Source organism: Protopterus annectens, chromosome 1.part2 (assembly GCF_019279795.1).
Source record: "Protopterus annectens isolate FY-2018-M chromosome 1.part2, PAN1.0, whole genome shotgun sequence".
Taxonomy (NCBI): Eukaryota; Metazoa; Chordata; order Ceratodontiformes; family Protopteridae; genus Protopterus; species Protopterus annectens.
In genome coordinates, this window is record NC_056727.1 from 931,755,831 (window position 1) to 931,774,820 (window position 18,990).

Below are 18,990 nucleotides of genomic sequence, written 5' to 3' on the forward strand. Positions count from 1 at the left end.
CCTTTGCTATTGTTCTTTAAATCCTTACATTATGCTTTCTAATTATTGTGGTATGAGTACGGCTCCGGTCTCTTGCCTGTACACCCAAGCAGGTCTGGCAACTGCTTTATACAATTGTTTTGTGGTGAATTTTAATTTGGTTTCCAGTTATTTACTTCACCCAAAAGGACATTTCCTGAGGACCCCAGTACTGGCATTCAGCCAGCCTATTCCTTCCACAGGCTGGGCACTCCTGGGCTAGACAAGAGCTAGCCTTGTTACCTCAAAACACTGACTGCAAGTAATTTGCTTAAGATTGTACAGTAGGCAAATGAAGGCTGAAGGACTCGCCCTTTATCACAGGACATAGCTCATTTAACAGGTCATAGTTTTAATCCCCTGTTCTAACTGCTACACTAAGTAAAGCTCCCATACTGTTTTTAGAAAGTGTCTTGGCATCTTTTACATCCACTTGAGCTACCACAAACTCTGGCATTTGGGTCCATGGTTTAACATCTCTTCTGAAAGACAGCCCATTGGGGAATACAGCATTCCCTTTATGCTATACTGTGGTGCCACTACCGGCAAATGAATCCAAGCACCTTGTGTGCAGAATAGAATCCACAGCCTTCTGATTTTATTTATATATATATATATATATATATATATATGTATATATATATATATGTATATATGTATATATATGTATATATGTATATATATGTATATATATATATATATATATATATATATATATATTTATATATATATATATATATATATGCACACACACACACACACACACACACACACACACACACACACACACGCACTTAATTTGAACTAAAGTTCATTTGATCAAAAAAACAATGTCCTGTTTTGATATAAACCAGAAATGATTTTGGAATTATAATGCAAATTAGGGTTAAGCAGCATTAGTTCCTTACTTAGGACCACTGTTAAGTTGTACCTCTGTTTCTGGAAGTTTGTGTACGGGTGCCAGCAGCTATTAATTTATGTCAGCAAGAGTATTCTTTCTTTGAGTTTGTGTAACTGTGGCATTAGTATATTTACTTTAGGGAGTGTTGAGCATCGAGAGAAGGTTGCCTCCCTCAAAAAAAAGCTTTTGGAGATGTATTTATTGTATGTAACATTTTCAGATGAATGTTTTGTGCTTTCATGAAATGTGCAACTTTTTTTAGATCAAATGCATGGCCGTAGAAGCAGACAGGCACAGTATGGCATATGGTGCAGTGTTGTGTTGCTGTGCATGAGCAGTTTAACATCACCACCTCCAACAGTGCTTTGGGTGGCGTTTCCACAGAAGATGCCTAGTGCTGCTGTGTTGTGTATGACCATTGTAACCCCACCACCACCAGCATCAGTGCTTTGTGTTGTTTCCACAAAAGTTGCACAAGTAATATCCCCTTCCTAAAGCACCATTTGCTCTTGCAGAAAAGTCAATGTAGTTAGAAGATTAAGGCTATGAGCTTCCAACAAGTAGTCTTGTAGTTCTGGGTTGGGTTTCCTGTGTTGGCACTTGCATATTGTGCAACAGTGAGCCTTTCATTTGCTGACACTTCTCCCAAGAGACGCTTATGTCACCATTAATATCTTTGAAGCCTTCAGAAGTGTCCTTGTTCTTTGACATTGGTGCACACTGTTTGTGATATGCATCATTTTGCAGTCTACACCTGGAATGTTTGAGGTGTGTTCCACATTATACAGCTGCACAATTTCCAATGCCCTGTGTCTTTCACCAATAGCAAACCCTCTCCGTAGATGCTTTAGGCACTGTACATAACCTTTGATAGTGTGCACCCTTTGAACCCCTTCCTAAGTACCTCAAGTACATGACATTATGGCTGCCTCTGATGGATTGGACCTTGCTTTCTGAATGCCTGACATGCTAAGGAGCTAGACACACGTATATTAATGGGTATGTTTTGAAGTACCCCTCACATTTTTCATAGCACCTCAAGCCTTTGACTGCATTGCCATCCTTCTGCACTGCCTATTTGCTGACTGTCTTGAATCAACCCTGCCTTTACTGGAAGCATTCAGTGCTTGTTAAAATGAACTGCATATGGAACTGTTGCTCAGTACTGTATTAATTTTACTCCGCTGCTCACTGAACACATACCAACAGGGTCAGGATTCTGTTTGCACTCAGAAGGTTGTACATCTTGTTTACAGGCTTTTTATGTGAAACTGTTTTGAATGCATTCATGAGGGCAGTGTGAAGCTGCATTCCACCAATCCCCACTAATAAATGTTCATGGCCATCATTTCAGAAGTCTTCAGATTTTGCATGACATGCCTTGTCAGTCTGTGCCAACCATCATTTTGTGTGTGGCTGGATTTAACCTGCTGAATTCTACTGTGTTTTAGCAGTTGATCAGCCATTTTCAGATACCTAGGTTTAGAGTAGTGGGCTTGCATTCTGCCATCTGGTAGTAGTGCGCTTCATTTCCAGTGTTTGGATCCTCCATGCTTCTAGTAATTAGCAGTAACAAGTAGACAATGATTACTTCTGTTTCCAAGAGTTTTTTTTCTATTGTTAGACTCTGTAGTGTTGGAATACAGTTCTTGCATATGCTAAAACTCTGAATCATTTAATGAGACAAAGATCCTGGATGACCCCTGAAGAGAGAGACCTTATGCCATTTGGATGTACTCAGTTAACAGATTAATAAAGGAAGTAATAATGTAGTTTATAGCCACCTGACTGCCTTCCCCAGTAGATGTTTCTTACTTACAACATTATAGGATCATAGGAGACTACTAAGCTGTTGGCCCTGAGGCCTTATTAGCCTAGTCAAGAGTTTAGCCCATGTTTAGACAAGTCAGCACCCAAAGCCCCTGTCCAGCAGGGGCACAGGTGGAGTCCCAGGGGTGTATTTTCTGTTTCCGATCCAGTTATCCAGGTAGCGGTTAAAAAAGGATAATGAGATACTCTGCTTGACGTGGAGAGGGAGTCTATTCCATGGATGGGGGGAGGGGGTCTCTGGGACATGCATTTGTCCCGCCAGCAAGTCCTATTGATATCGCAGACCAGGTTGAGGTCACGAGTACAGGTTACTTGAGTGGAGCTTGACTTGCGGATATGCAGCAGTCCCATCAAGGCAGAATCTGAGATTGCTTTGTATGTCAGACAGAGAGGTCACCTCTGAGGAGACTATATGAAACTGAGTAGGTGGACAGGGCTTTTAGCCTATCTGTGTAGGGTAGATGTTTGAGGCCCTGGATTCTCCTGGTGAGGAACCTCTGTGGTCTCTCCAGCTGCTGCATGTGCTTTGCGAGGTACATGCCGAAGGGGGCGTTGTACTCGATATTTGGCCGTATAAGGGAAGAATACAGAGATGTTATGACCTCTTTGCCCTGGATGAGATACCCTTATGAGCTGCGGCAGGTAGAAAGCTTTCCATACAACGGAAGCAACATGGTGGTCAAAATTCAGGTTGCTATCAACCTGGGTGCCCAAATCCCTCACTATTGATTGTGTACTTAGGACATTGTTATTAATGTGATAATATGTGCGGATGTCACTCTCCCCAAAGGGGATGATGCATTTTTTGTCATTCAGCCTGAGGCCATGTTTCTGGCACCAGTCATTTGTTTGGGTGAGACCCTCTTGGAGTACGTCCACATCACTTGGAGAATTGATGACTGCACTCAGCTTGCAGTCATTTGCAGACTTGATCAGCTATAGACCCCTGTTTTGGCCTACACCTCAGAGAAGTATATCCTGAATAACAGAGGCCCCAAAACCGATCCCTGGGGTACACCGCTCATTACGGGTCTACTGCTTAAGGTGGCTTCCCCTATTTTGATTAGGTGGGTTCTATCAGTGAGCCAGTTTGCTACCCATCTGGTAACATATGGATTGATGCCTAGTTGAGAGAGTTTATCTATTATGCCTGAGTGGGGAATAGTGTTGAATTAAAAGGTCAGATGCGAGTAGAGTGGACCAAGAGTAGGAGTGAACCATGGAGCCACTTTGTAGTAGCTGTGCAAGTAAAAATGCACTTCATACAGTGTATGAGCTTTAAGTAACAATAGTAGAACTACAGAGCGACCTCTTCCCCTTTCGTAATGTAATTTTGATTTCTGTTTACGTTAGAATTGCTGAGTTTTCTACTGATACCAAAATATGTAGAGTATGTATATAAGGCTGATTTCTGAGTGTGCTTTACTACTAAATAGATTTGACATTTCTAGCAAAAAATGTTTGTTTTCATGTGTATTTTTTTGTTTTCTTTTATAGAACCAACCAGAAAGCCTTGGGATAGAACAAATGCTATGAATGGTAGCAAATCACCTGTTATATCCAGGTATTATATGTATTTTTTCAGACTGCGAGTTTGTTGCTGTAGAAGTAAGGTAGTTTTCCTTTTTCACAAGTTCATGTACATGTGGACAGAGCCTGCACTTTAGTACCACTAGTCAGTATGATAGCTGTAACTACACATCTGATGTTGTAAATCTTTATTCATTCCTTACTGTTAGGACTTCGGTTCCGTCCTTGGAACTGACATGGCCATTACCAAGCTCATGCCAGCCAAAAACTCTCAGCTAAGACCTGTCCACAATGTCCCTCTCATAGTCTCTTCAGATCTCGTCTGCCCCGTTCCTCGTCAGACACGCCAAGCCTTCTCTCAGCTAAGTGTTAGCTTTTTGTGTTTTTTTCTTGATTCTAGTGTGTTGTAAGACATTTTTTTCTTGTTGTTTTCTATCTCTACTTTATTCTTTCCTGACTAAGCCCTACCCACTACCTTTGGTAGTTCTTCGTACCATCGTTGGTACTACTCCCTCTCTCCCTGCCTTAATAGGCCCTCTCTTACCTTTGGTATTTCTTAGTACCATTGTTGGTAGTCTTTCCTCTTATCTGCAAAAAAACAAAAAAAAGTGCTTTCGCTTGTCTTGTTAGTTATTTAGTTTTATTGTGTGGTTAGTGTGGTATACTCTGTGTTATGGCAGATAAGGCCAAGCTTGGTTTCAGACAATGATAAATGTGGGCATAAATTGCCCAATTCTGACTGTCACGCCCGGTGTGTGTACTGTTTGGGCGTTGACTACCTTAATGTTTCTTGCGACATTTGTTTTAGTTTCAGCAACTGTACGTTGGCTGAACGCAAGAACAATCTCGTCCTTAAGGGTATGTTAAAATCACCCTTTGCGGAGGCTCTATCTGGGATGGAGGTCTAACCACCTCCTAAGCATAAAGATGTTAAAAGATATAAGAAGAAATAGAGTCTTCTGGTTCCAACATCCCCGTCCTCCTCGGAACCGAGTCAACACCAGGCCTCTCCCGCACCATCGGCGCAGACAACTTCGGCACCAGGGTCCTTGTTTTCTCCCTTGGTGATGCCTTTGATTTTGACTCAGACTCCTTCCACTATACTGACCTCGGCACCATCTCCCATGGTGCCGACCTTGTTTGTAACACAGGCCGCCACTACTGTGCCTGCATCGACACATTCCCTGGTCATGGTGCTGATGTCTTATACGGCTCCTCTGGTAATGACTCCTTCGGTTCCCAAGATCGAGCACCTTCCAAGAACTAGATATTCTCCACCTTATAATCCCTTTTTGGGACAGCAGTTTAGTCCCTTTCTTGTGAGACCAGACTCCCCATCAGCAGCGTCCTTCAGGTCCACCAGGAGTCTTTTGGAACAGGGTGTACTGAGGGTTGTGGACCAGCTTCTGGCAGCTAGAGGATTAACCACTTAGACCAGGTCTTCCCTCCCCCTTGGAGCGAAAGCTTTCATGGCGTATTTTCCTGTCTATCCTCCTCTGACCTCCACCTGGGTTTCCGAGACTTCGGTACCAATGGCCATCCTGCTACATACTGTCTCTGTGCCAGCAAAAGAGGCTTCCCCCTCGGCACCGATTACTCTTGGCGTCATGGCTCCTTTGGAACTGGGGCACTATTGGAGCAGTGATTGGGCTGTCGGCACAGTGGCACCTAGTTCAGCGCTGATTTTTTTCTGTGGTGCTGTCTACGGCCATGGCTCTCCCAGCAGCTGCTGGTCCTCTCGGAGCTCCTCACCTGGAAGCAGGCTCCCTGGGTAGGATGTGACCCTGGTTACGAGGTTGTCCTTTTCTGTTCGGGCTCCCATCCCTCCTCTGGTGGGCCTGCTTTCCAGGTGATGGAGAGGGTCCTTGCTTCCACAGGCTTACAGTTGACACCACTGGCATCGGAACCAGAACCCCCCTCTAGCTTTCAGCTGTCAAATCCTCCTACTCTGGAACCTCAAGCATGGGAGCTGCAAGGTTTGCCCTCCAAGGGAACCCTCTGTCCGGAGTCATCCTCAGAAGATCCCACTGGGGAGTCACCTCGGAAGAAACTTTGCAAGAGAAAGCATCTTGATTTCCATGAGGAGTCCATCACTGAAGACACCGAATGGGATAAGGGAGAAGGATCCCCCCGGAAGACATCTCATTTGGTGACATTCTCGAGATCCTCGAGCAGAGGGGAGACTGGAAGCTCTCCAACCCTTCTTCGGAGGAATCTGTGTTCTTGCAGGCTTTTCGTGCACAGTCATCTACTTCCTGGGTGACCCCCCACCTGCAGATGAGCTCATTCGACTTATTGTGCAGTGTGCCTGGAAGGCCCCATACAACATAGAACCCATCCAGATAAAATTTTGTCCAACCCAGACGACCAGCCCAATTGATCCAAACCAACTGGTAGTCGATTCCATGGTTGTGGCGGCGGCCACCAAGAAGGAACTGGTGGAAGATGGTTCCATTATTCAACCCCCGAACAGGGAATCTCGGGCTATGGACAGACTGGGGAACCGGACCTATGCTTCAGCGACTTTTGCCATCCAGTCTCTGAATTACCTGGCACACTTTACTCGCCTCCAAAGAGACCTAATTTCTGAAATGCGTGCCTCTTTGGCTGAGGTACTGCCTGAGGAGGTGCGTGATACTGTTGCCTCTCAGCTAGCTACCTTGGAATCAATCTTGAACTCCTCGATGCGCTTGATTTCTCACATTACCGAGGAGGTAACTCGAGCAGACGCATCACTCATCGTTACGAGATGACATGCTTGGATGTGTTTGTGTGATTTCATTAACCCATTTAAATCTTCCCTTATCAACGTGCCTGTTGACGAGTCTTCCTTTTTTTATCCCAAAGTAAGAGAGACACTTTCACATAGTGAGAAAGACAGAAAGACCTTGTCTGCTGTGGGCGTATGTTTTCCCCCCCACACACACACCCCCCCCACCCCCACCCCCGCAGAGGTCCTGCTCCAGGAATCAGTGGGGAGGAAAATTGTGGTTCAAGAAGTCCCAAGGATCTTTTCGTGACAGTCGTGATGAGCAATCCCCCCCCCCCCGAGGCAGAGGGGGCAACCCATTTGTAAGGCTTCCCTTTCGGGGCAGGGGGTTCACGTAACCAGGGCGCTAGATATTCCTTCTCTGGCAGACCCTTCCAGCGCTCCTAAACAACTGCCTGATTGCTTTCCTCTGGAAGCAGTCTGAGGTTAAATTTCCCTGAACCTACAGGCCTGGCAACTTTTAATGTATGCGTGGGTGCAGAGAATAATATCCAGAGGCTATCATATCCCTTTTGACCTCACCCCCAGACCTGTGAAACTAATCCCCGACATCCCACCTAGTCAGAGGGAAGTTGCAGCCTTAGAAATCGAAAAGCTGTTAAGAAAGAGTCATACAGCTGGTCCTGCCAGACCAAAGAGGATCCAGCTTTTACTTGAGGTTATTATTAGTACCATAAAAAAACAGGGACTGGAGACCAATACTGGATCTTAGTTTACTTAAACAAATTCATCAAACCTCAAAAATTCCGGATGTTCACGGTACAGTCCATTCTCCCCTTTCTGGGGAAGGACAACTGGATGTGGTCTATAGACCTCCAGGATGCGTATTACCACATAAAGATGGACAAACACTCCCGGAGTTTTCTCCGCTTCTGGCTGGGAGCCAGTCATTACCAGTTCAGGGTACTGCCATTTTTTCTCTAGACAGCCCCCAGAGTGTTCACCAAATGCATGGCAGTTGTAATAGCTCATCTCCGACTACAAGGATTCCAGGTGTTTCCATATCTAGATGATTGGTTCCTTACCACCATGTCTAGGAATCTTCTCATTCTCAGGCACTCTCTCACTCAAGGCATTGCTCTTCGCCTAGGTATCACTGTCAACATGGACAAATCGCACATGTCTCCATCAAGAACACTGGAATTCATTGGAGCGATCTTTGACACAACGTCCTGTCAAGCTTCCCTCCCTCCTCACAGGCTTTCAAAAATAAGAAACCAGATTCAAGTCCTCTCGCAGACATTTGTACTAGCACGCCTTGTACTACAACTGTTGGGCTCTATAGCAGCAACCATTACCTTGGTATCACTGACGAGGTTGCACATGGGACTATTGCAGTGGCTGTTCTCATCATAATGGTCCATCTTAACTCACCCACTCTACCACATGGTACGCCTTACAAATCTTTGCAAGAAACAAATGCTTTGGTGGATGAAGCCAGAGTCAAATTTTTGGTCGACCGTTCTGTCTCCCCCAGTGGCACGGTGACCACGGACGCTTCCCTGTTAGGGTGGGAGGCATTTCCAGGGAAAGACCTTCATAGGCACCTTGTCCCCCATAGAGACCAATTTTCACATAAATATCCTGGAATTGCGGGCAGTTCTCTTAGCGTTGCAAGCGTTCCACACATCCCTTCCTTCCGGGACCATTGCAATTCAATCGGACAACATGTTAGTCATGTGGTATATCAACAAACAAGGCGGAACCAGGTCTTGCCACCTGTGTCGGGAAGGCATGAGAATTTGGCATTGGGCGATGGCTTCCAACCGCTTTCTCATAGCAACTCTTATTCCCGGGAGTTCCAATCTTATTGCGAACAATCTGAGCAGGAACATTCTGATGCCTTACAAGTGGTCCCTCAATCCTGTAATAGTGGATCAGATCTTCTGCTGTTGGGGCAGGCCTTGCTGTGACCTGTTTGCTTCTCCCCTAAACAACAAATGCAGAAGATATTTTGCCCTGATCCTCCCTCAGGGGGAGTCAACGAGGGATGCTCGATTGCCCCCAGAGTCTGCTGTATGCCTTTCCCCTCATCCCAAAATTCCTCCAGAAAGCTCAAAGGTTGAGAAGCAAAAAGTGATCCTCATTGCCCCTTATTGGCCCCGTCAAGTCTGTTTCATTTTCCTATGGCCTCACCTTACAGTGCTACCTGTTGTGTCACTAGACCACCCTAGTGGCAGAACTAGAATCCTCTTGTATTAGTTTGGTGAGAGGGCACATTCACCAAAGCCAGGGTTCTAGGCAGTCAGTCTGCAGACCATTTCAACCCTAGCCAAAAAATCCTAGTCAAAATTTCCCTCTAGCCTCAAGGAAGGCAAGACAAGATGGACCATGAGAAGATTTGAGGCTGCCATCCAGTTATCGAGGTTTACTGTATACTGATGAACAAAAAAATTCATTAGGTTGTGGTTTCAGGTTTTTGGCAATGCCAGGTTTTTCCCATCCTTCAAAGAATGGGTGAGGGAGTCTGCAGTTTTTTTTTTTTTTTTATGTAGGGTACATGCTTGAGGCAGTTCCCTGAATCAATAGGGTGTCTTCTTATTGGGGTGCTGGGTATGGAGTATGGTGTGTAGTGACATTCTGACATAACTTAAAATTTATTCTGATGGGAGAATGTTACAAGCAAATACATTATGTGTACTAGAAACTCGATGGTGGCATTGAAGTAATTTAAAACTAATTTAAAAGGTTTAAACCTTTAGGATAGTGAGAAGAATGATGCTGACATGGCATCTCATAAGTAGTTGCAACATATTACCTTAAATCTTGGAGTTTTCAAACAGACATCAAGCAGCTGCAGTTTCACTGTGAACTGGAAGTTATGAATCTCATCAGAGGTGAATTTTTTGCAGTGTGTCTGCATGTGTACAAGTGTACTAGCACATTTTTTGTAGTTTGAAAGGACATTCGTAATATTTTTACTTGTCAAAAATACTGTAAGAACTCATTGAAGTGTAATAAACTTAAAAAAGGGAAAAAAAAGTTCTGTTGCTTAGCTAAGTGAAGGATTAAATTTATAGCATTAGTAATGATGAATCCGTCATAAGAGGGATGTTTCTGAGCTCTTGGCTCGAATTCTAAGGAATGTTTGAGAAAGCAAAGGTTGTGGAGAACAGTGGAGAATCAAGATACTGTCTAGTATTCTTTTAAATTGGTATGCGGGGCTTGCAGAGAAGGTGTGAATGCTGAAGGAGAGAGAGATGACAGAGTGCACCAAAAATATGCAAACTGGCAATCTGTGGAACCTGCATGGCAAAACTCATTTTGCTGAAGACAGGGTCAAAATAACATATGGAGATATTGGTGCATATGCTTTCCTTATTTTCTGTAGTTTAGCCTAGCAAAACTAGAGTTTTCACTGTGTGACACCGTAGACCTCCTGTAGTGAAGGCACATAGAATATATGCAAATAACCCCTTAAGGAAATCAAATGTTTCAGCTACATGGCTTCTGAATGCCCATTACTTTTTTTTTTTTTTTTTTTAACTTTTTAAGTCTTTATTATTATTGCAGTTTTTACTGAATGATTTGTCTTTGCCCTTTTAACCCTTTGGTTTGGATGTTAGTTGGGATATTTTGTAGGCAACTTAATCTTTATGGGCATCATCTGGATTTGAAGACCCTGTTTTTCTGAAGTCTAGCTAAACTATACAATTATGCTGTGCCATTGACGTCAATAAAAAGTCTGAAACATACATGTCCACAGCTAATGGGGTTTGGCTTTATTGGCCTTAATGTAACCATAAACACTTAAAATAAATAAATAAATAAATAAAAATTTATGGACATTCAGAAGCCATGTAGCTGAAACATAGTCTTAAGGGGTCATTTGCATATATCCCATGAGTCTCCATTACAGGAAATTTATGGTGTATCGCACAGTGAAAACTTTAGCTTGGCTGATTTTTTTTTCTTGCAGTTTTTTACTGAATGGTTTGTTTGTGTGTGTCCTTTATACCCTTTGGTTTGGTTATTTTCTCTTTTCTTTCGGCTTTTTCCTGGTTAGGGGTCGCCACAGTGGATCACCTGTCCGGTCATGATTGGCAGTTGAGTTTTACGGTATCGAGTTGCCAGCCCGGCACCCAACCTTCCACAGAAGGCACACACATGCATGCACTGACTCCTAGGGCCAATTTAGAGTGTCCAATCCACCTACAGCATGTCTTTGGGATGTGGGAGGAAATCGGAGCACCCAGAGGAAACCCACGTGACCACAGGGTGGACATGCAGACTCCCCACAGAAGGCACCCCAGCCAAGGATCGAACAGGAGAACCTCTTGCTGTGAAGCAGCAACGCTAAGTGCTTTACCACTGCGGCCACCCGGTTTGGTTATTTTCTCTAGTTTGTCAAAAAAAAGTTTTAGTCAGCTCAAGAGTCTGTATTGATAGTGGCTGGAGCAAGTTAACTGCATTAATGGCATTATACAACTGTTGGCCTGTTAGCTGCTCAAGTGCAGCCCCATCCCACTGAAGCTGTCAAAGGGTATAAACGTGTGTTTGTGTGTGTGTGTGGGGGGGGCTCTCAAAGTAAATCATCTTGCAAAGGTTCTGGATGAGTCACACTAATCAAATGTTACACCTGCCAAAACTGTGGGTGAAATGACTGCTAGGGTCACCTCCACCCCTTTGTACATTTGAAACAAACAGAGGGCACCACTATAAGGAACTCTTACCTGTATTCAAGATTTGTCCTTTGCATTGTCATAAAAGACCCGGATCTGTTGAGATACTAATTTCCAAGGATCTTGAATTATTTAACCCCTCTCTCTCCCTTTCTTAGTTCATTAGTACTACCTTGTAAGTGCCGACTCAAAAGACACCGAATACATATACTCTAGCTTGCATATTATAGAAAATATCAATTAGAATTTTGTTTTTTTTAAGGTGCAAACCCTTGGAGGGCTTCATATCCCACACGCCTTAGTTTTTGTTTTCTTGTTTCTCTGCCACCATTGTGAGCTTGTAATCACCCTTCTCTCGACCAGTTCATTCTCTTATCACTGATGTGGAGAGTCTGCTAGGAGTGTCTATTGTTTTAGGCATCCATCAGAGCTGGTTCAGAGGTTTTCTTGTGTATGTCTCTGAGCATGCTTGGCTGTGCAAGAGAAGAGGGCAGGTAATAGGCTGCCTGAGCTGGGAATTCTCTCACTTCTGCAGTGGACATTGCCAACAAGCAGCTCCATCCACCAGCCTTGAGGCATGGAAGTGGTTTTCCCAGTCTCCACCAGAGAAACTGCATCCTCTTCTTCCCTCCAGGAGAGGCAAGTAGGGCAAACTTCATTTATTTATATTTGTTTGCCAGAGTGTTACACTGATCTCAATGGACCATTTCCAGGCACAACCCTGGTAAATAGGATCACATAAGAAATGAACAAAGCATATTTACAGATACAAGTATATACTAAAAACAAATAAATATGCATATTTACAGATGCAAGAATATGCTACATTTAGTTCAAAAAGCAGTTGATGTTAAAATGTGGATAGAAAAATGGAATTATGCTTAGCAAGCTTTATGGATAAAATGTAGGTATGATTGAGATGGCTTCTGCTACAGGGATAGCAGCATGTTATATAGAGAGGTACGAAGGACATTAGAAGAGGCAAGGGAGAATCATTGCAAGAACGTATACTTGGGGAGAACACAGGGAAATGGTGTGAGAGGCATGCAGAGGGAAGAGGAGTAGAAAGGAGAAGTGAGAGAGAAATGCAAAGAGAAGAGCTAAGTAGGGTGAATGAGAGGCAGTAAGTAAAGGGGACAACAAGATGAGATAAGGATGGATGAAACGGGGATAAAGGAGTGTGTGAGAGAGCTGCAGCATTCATGTAATGTGACCTCAGTGAGTGCAGCTGCACTTTGGGTGAAGAGGTGTTTCGTGAGCTGTTGTCTGAAGTAGAGTACTTTTGCACATCTCTGATTAACAGAGGAATGGACGTCCCATAGTATAGGTGGTAGGATGGAGAATGCATGGGTCAGTGCATGGTCAGTGCAATAGAGTTTACTTTTTGTAGTTAGTTGGGTGGATTACTCCAGTCACTCCTCGTAGTGGTAGTCAACCAGCAGTCACCTGAGTCACAGGGCTCTGTCCCTCTGCACCACAGAGACAAGCCACACACCATGTAAAATGTTTGGTCCAGTGTGGCTGCATCTTGGAAATAAAGGGCAGAGTAATGCCTGACTTTTTGTCTAGGAGAGAGTGATATCAGACACACATTAAACACTACTTTTCAAGTAATGTAACCTCACTTCTATATAAAATGAGCAACTGCCATCTGGGTATTAAGCTCAAACTGTTATGAAGTAAGATCTAGAAAAAACAAGCAGGATATCTTAACCAGGGGTCTCAAACTTGGGAGGGCAGCATGAAAACCATTACACGTACCAAGAGCTTCTAGCTTCAGAACAAAAAGAAAGGTAAGCAGTACAGCTAGGAATGTAGCTCAGTAGCTTCCCTCTTGCAACATTATGGTGATTTGGGGTTTGTTTGAGGCTTGAGGGACATTATTTTGAGATGTGGCATTATGTGATTTGTTTTATAATGGCTTATTTTTTTTCTTTAACATGATTACACTTCTTGGCTTTCAGGAACATGGAGCATTACTGATGGTTTTCCAACCACTGTCCATTTTGGTCCTTGGCAGTTGCATTCTTCAGTTATCCTGGTGTGTAACTTCCCTCACAGATGTGTAGAGCAGCATTCATAGGTAGCGGAGATGATTCATTTCAGGTGATATCTAGGAGGTTTCACTGTAGTACACAGCTTATCCAGAAGTAATGGAAATTGGGGTCCTTGAATTCTTGTCTGAGCATACTGCTGTGTATTTAGGTTGCACTAGGGATGGACTCCACCTGTATTACAGCTCTTTTTTTTCATCTTTCCCTAATGGGTCACTTGCACTCGCATGTTCTCCATTCCTACAGCTAGCTTTCTAAGCCTTGGGCTACTGTCAAAAGCCTGTGTTCCATTGGCAAAAGCAAACGGGCATTCTGCCTATTTGCCAGTTTACAAATTTAACAGTTAAAATCACTGAATAAGCATTAGCTGTTTTAGGTTAAAGGTATTAAACTCTGTATAATATCTGTTACAGTTTTATATTTTATGTGGAAAAGATACATGGATGTATCTGGCTTTAAATAACATTGCTTATGAGTTTGGGTTATAAATAATGCAAGGAATGCAGTAGCTTTTTTGTTTAAGCTGTAAACCACTGTGATGTTTAGGCATTTCACAAGAAAATAATGAATGTGGACCGAGGTAAACAGATGTATTTTAGAAGTGGACTGCAAGCTCTGGGCATGTATTGGTACTGCCAGCAATGTCTTAGCTTGAGTTTAGGTAGGGGTGTGACTAGACACGAGGTCAGCTGGCAGCATTGTTGATTGTCAAGTGATTACATGCTGATTTCCTACAGGATAACTATTACAAGCATCCTGCATCACCTCCACAGCCATAGGAGGACAAACTGCGCGTTAACAATTGTACACACATGCTAGTCTGGTACATTTCCTGACATGGAATTGAAAGAGGGGTAAAAACATAAAGGGTACCCTTAATCTGTGCTGCATGAAGGCCCTTGATTACTTAAGAAATTTCTCATGGTTTGTTCCCCTTGGTAAAGAAAAAAGGGAGTCTGTGAAAGACATTTCCCATTCTGAGCTTTACCTCTTGAAACAAGTAGTGGAAAAGGTAAGTTGTACTTGAAACCAAGGTTTATTGTGCTTTAGTTTGAAAGAGCCTAGAAATGGGAACTACTAGTCAGCAAAGAGTAAGGCTGATAAACGGGATTCGAAGGCAGGTAGAAAGTAAGGGAAGGGATTTTCAAGTCGGGTGCTCCTTATTGTAATTAGACTAAGTGTTAGTCTTTTTTTTTTCTCATAGACGAGACTCTCCACGGAGAACTCAATCGGTTTCTGAAAGCAGGTTTTTTGACTCATTGAACAGGTACTACCCTGTTAACCAAGAACTGGTTTGTTGTGATTTTCCTTGTAACCAAACTGATTGCAGAGTGTCTAAACTTAATTGTTGCATGTAACAAGGTAATCACCATGTATACCTAAAACAAGGAATGTGAGACTGTTTAAAATATACATTTGCTTCATTTGATTAAACTGAGTTCTGGGTAAGAGCATTGCATTTGTGCCATTAACAGCTTGTGTGTGGTTTTAAGTACATGGTTGTAGTCCAAGTTACGTGAATTAAGATTCAAATAAAGTTTGCACCTGCAACTAATGACCGTCTTCCACTACTCGTCTCGAAGAAGGACACTCTTTAATTGTCTTAAATTTTAAAGGCAGTGTTCAGCCTTTCAGAAATGTTAAAAAAAACTAATTTAACAATGATTTTAGAGTCTGTTTCTCTTCTTCCCTCAGCTGGTTTAGTTATTTTATATTACTGGAAGTGCTGGCACACTTATCTGTATGTGTCTTGGACTTCATCCACCCCACCCCCCGCCTTGCAAAAAGAATGTGTTGTGGCTTTTTTCTGTCATTTTCCATAGTTGAGAGACTGTGATTATTTAAATGGAATAACTTTTGTATGGAACTGTATATACAGAAATGCTGAGAAGATTTTTGAAACCACTGACAGTGTGTTGCAGTTGTAAATGCTTGGAACTAGATATGAAAACACGAGCAGTTTGTGTGTGTTTCTTTTCAGAAGTATCTGTGAGGGCATGAATATCTTAATGGTGGCTTATGTAAATCAGGGCATTAAATACGGAGGAGGCTTCATTTCGCATTCCAGTACCCTACAAGTGAAAAATTTTTTTTGTAAATTAAGTGTTGGTGTTCTGGGTATTCCAGAATGGGACAGTTTATCAGTACTTTTTCTAACTGAAATAATTAGGCCCCAGCTCTTCAGACCTCATTGTGGTTTAGTAATGTGAATGCGTTTTATTTCTAAACACTGTATATGGAAAGTACAACACAATGCATTTTTTGCAGTTCATTTCCTGCAGCTGTTTGACCACTAGATGTGATGTTGTCCTTGTTCTGAATGATTCATGTATGGGTTACTGATCTGATAATCAAATCCGACTCTGCTACCTTCTACAGATTTAAGCTTACAGGCTCGAGCTTCTTCCTTTACCCACAATCCCTTGCACCAAGCACAGCTTCCTCAGATCTCGTTTGCCTGCATTTGACGTGCTTTTCAGCACTCGAGCAGATGTTCTTTCTTCTTTCGAAGTTAAGTGAACTTTTTTTATTCCTCTCTCTCCTCCCTACCTGCTAAGTTCTTTACAACCATTAAGGCATCCCCTCACTCCTCTTTACGTATATTTTTTTATATATATATATATATATATGTGTATATATATGTATATATATATATATATATATATATATATATGTGTGTATGTATGGCGGAAATTGGGCTACTGTTGGCCGAAGGAGGAGAAGAGGCGGAAGGCATGGCGGAAGGCAGGAAGAGAGGAGAAAGGTTAGGACTGTGGTAGTGAGGGTCAGAACTTTCAATGTTGGCAGTATGACTGGTATAGGGCGAGAGCAAGCTGATGTGATGGACAGAAGGAAGGTTGGTATAGTGTGTGTACAAGAGACCAGATGGAAGGGGAGTAAGGCTAGGTGTATCGAAGGTGGGTTCAAATTGTTTTATCATTGTGTGGATGCTACCATCTGCTGAAATGGCGTAGGAGTTATCCTGAAGGAACAGTATGCTAAGAGTGTTTTGGAGGTGAAGAAAGTGTCAGAGTGATGTTTATGAAACTGGAAATTGATGGTGTAATGATGAATGTTGTTAGTGCATATGCTGTACAAGTTGGGTGTGCGATGGATGAGAGAAAAATTTGGAGTTAGTTGGATGAAATGGTGATGACTGTACCCAAGGGTGAGAGAGTGGTGGTTGGAGCAGATTTCAGTGGGCATGTTGGTGAAGGGAACAGAGAGGATGAGGAAGTGATGGGTAGGTATGGTGTTAAAGGAATGCAGAAAGTCAGATGGTAGTGGATGTTGTGAAAAGGATGGGCATGGCTGTGGTGAATACATATTTTAACAAGAGGGAGGAGCATAGGGTGACATACAAGAGTGGAGGAAGATGCACACAGGTGGATTATATCTTATGTAAGAGGGCCAGTTTGAAGGAGATTGGAGACTGTGAAGTAGGGATCGGGGAAAGTGTAGTTAGGCGCATCATAGGATGGTGGTTTGTAGGATGATGTTGGTGATCAAAAAGTGGAGGAGGAGTGTGATGGCAACACCAAGGATCAAATGGTGGAAATTGAAAAAGAGTAATTGTGAGGTGGAGTTCAGGGATAAGTTAAAACAGACACTGGGTGGCAGTGAAAAGTTACCAAATAGGTGGGTAACTACAGCAGAGCTAGTAAGGGAGATAGCTATTAAGGTGCTTGGTATGACATCTGGACAGAGGAAGGACAACAAGGAGACATGGTGGTGGAATGAGGAAGTACAGGAGAGTATACAGAGAAAGAGGTTGGCAAAGAAGAAGTGGGATTGTCAGAGATGAAGAAAGTAGACAAGAGTAGAAGGAGATGAGGTGCATGGCAATGAGAGAGGTGGTGAAGGATAAGGTGTATGATGAGTTGTATAAAAGGTTGGACACTAAGGAGGGAGAAAATGACCTGTACCAATTGGCTAGACAGACAGACCGAGCTAGGAAAGATGTGCAGCAAGTAAAGGTGATAAAGGATAATGAGGGAAACATACTCACAAGTGAGGAGAGTGTGTTAAGCAGATGGAAAGAGTACTTTGAGAGGTTGATGCATGAAGAGAATGAGAAGGAGAAGGCTGGATGATGTGGGGATAGTGAATCATGAAGTGCAATGGATTAGCAAGGAGGAAGTAAGGATAGATATGAAGAGGATGAAGAATGGAAAGGCTGTTGGTCCAGATGACATACCTGTGGAAGCATGGAGGTGTTTAGGTGAAATGGCAGTGGAGTTTATAACCAGATTGTTTAATGAAATCTTGGAAAGTGAGAAGATGCTTGAGGAATGGAGAAAGTGTTTTGGTACCAATTTTTAAGAGTAAGGGTGATGTGCAGAGCTGTAGTAAATACAGAGGGATTAAATTGATAAGTCAGAGCATGGAGTAATTGGAAAGAGTAGAGGAAGATAGATTAAGAAGGGACGTGATGATTAGTGATCAGCAGTATGGTTTCATGCCGGGAAAGAGCATTAAAAATGTGATGTTTGCTCCGAGTGCATTGGTGGAGAAGTACAGAGAAGGTTAGAAGGAGTTGCATTGTGTTTTTGTAGACGTATAGAAAGCATATGACAGGGTGCCTAGAGAGGGGTTATGGTATTGTATAAAGAAGTCGGGAGTGTCAGAGGAGTATGTAAGAGTGGTACAGGATATGTACGAGGGTAGTGTGACAGCAGTGAGGTTTGCGGTGGTAGTGATGGATGTGTTTAAGGTGGAGGTGGGGTTACATCAAGGATCAGCTCTGAGCCCTTTCTTATTTGCAATAGTGATGGACAGGTTGACAGATGAGATCAGACAGGAGTCCTCGTGGACTCTGATGTTTGCAGATGCCATTGTGATCTGTAGTGAGAGTAGGGAACAGGTGGAGGAGACCCTGGAGAGATGGAGATATGCTCCAGAGAGAAGAGGAATGAAGGTCAGCAGGACTAAGAATATGTGTGTGAATGAGAGGGAGGATAGAGGAATGGTGAAGATGCAAGGAGTAGAGGTGAGGAAGGTGGATGAGTTTAAATACTTGGGATCAATACTTTAGAGTAATGGTGAGTGTGGAAGAGAGGTGAAGAGAGTGCAGGCAGGATGGAGTGGGTGGAGAAGTGTCAGGAGTGATTTGTGACAGACAAGTACCAACAAGAGTGAAAGGGAAGGGTCTACAACAGGTTAGCGAGACCAGCTATGTTTTATGGGTTGGAGACAGTGGCACTGACAAAAAGGCAGGAGTTTGAGCTGGATGTGGCAGAGTTAAAGATGTTAAGCTTTTATGGG

At 43.0% G+C, this 18,990-nt stretch overlaps 1 protein-coding gene across 9 annotated transcripts in view; it reads left to right on the plus strand.

Moving 5' to 3' along the window:
• The window catches only part of ENAH (ENAH actin regulator), a 1,657,477-nt gene that overhangs the window by 1,600,777 nt on the left and 37,710 nt on the right, over window positions 1-18,990 (plus strand). For 6 of the 9 annotated variants that reach the window (XM_044059827.1, XM_044059830.1, XM_044059834.1 and 3 more), the window contains 2 exons: window positions 4,247-4,313; window positions 14,930-14,992. In XM_044059827.1, coding sequence (XP_043915762.1) covers window positions 4,247-4,313; window positions 14,930-14,992 — 130 coding nt within the window. The remainder of the gene's footprint in view (window positions 1-4,246; window positions 4,314-14,929; window positions 14,993-18,990) is intronic. The other 3 variants (XM_044059831.1, XM_044059836.1, XM_044059837.1) reach the window with 1 other exon arrangement.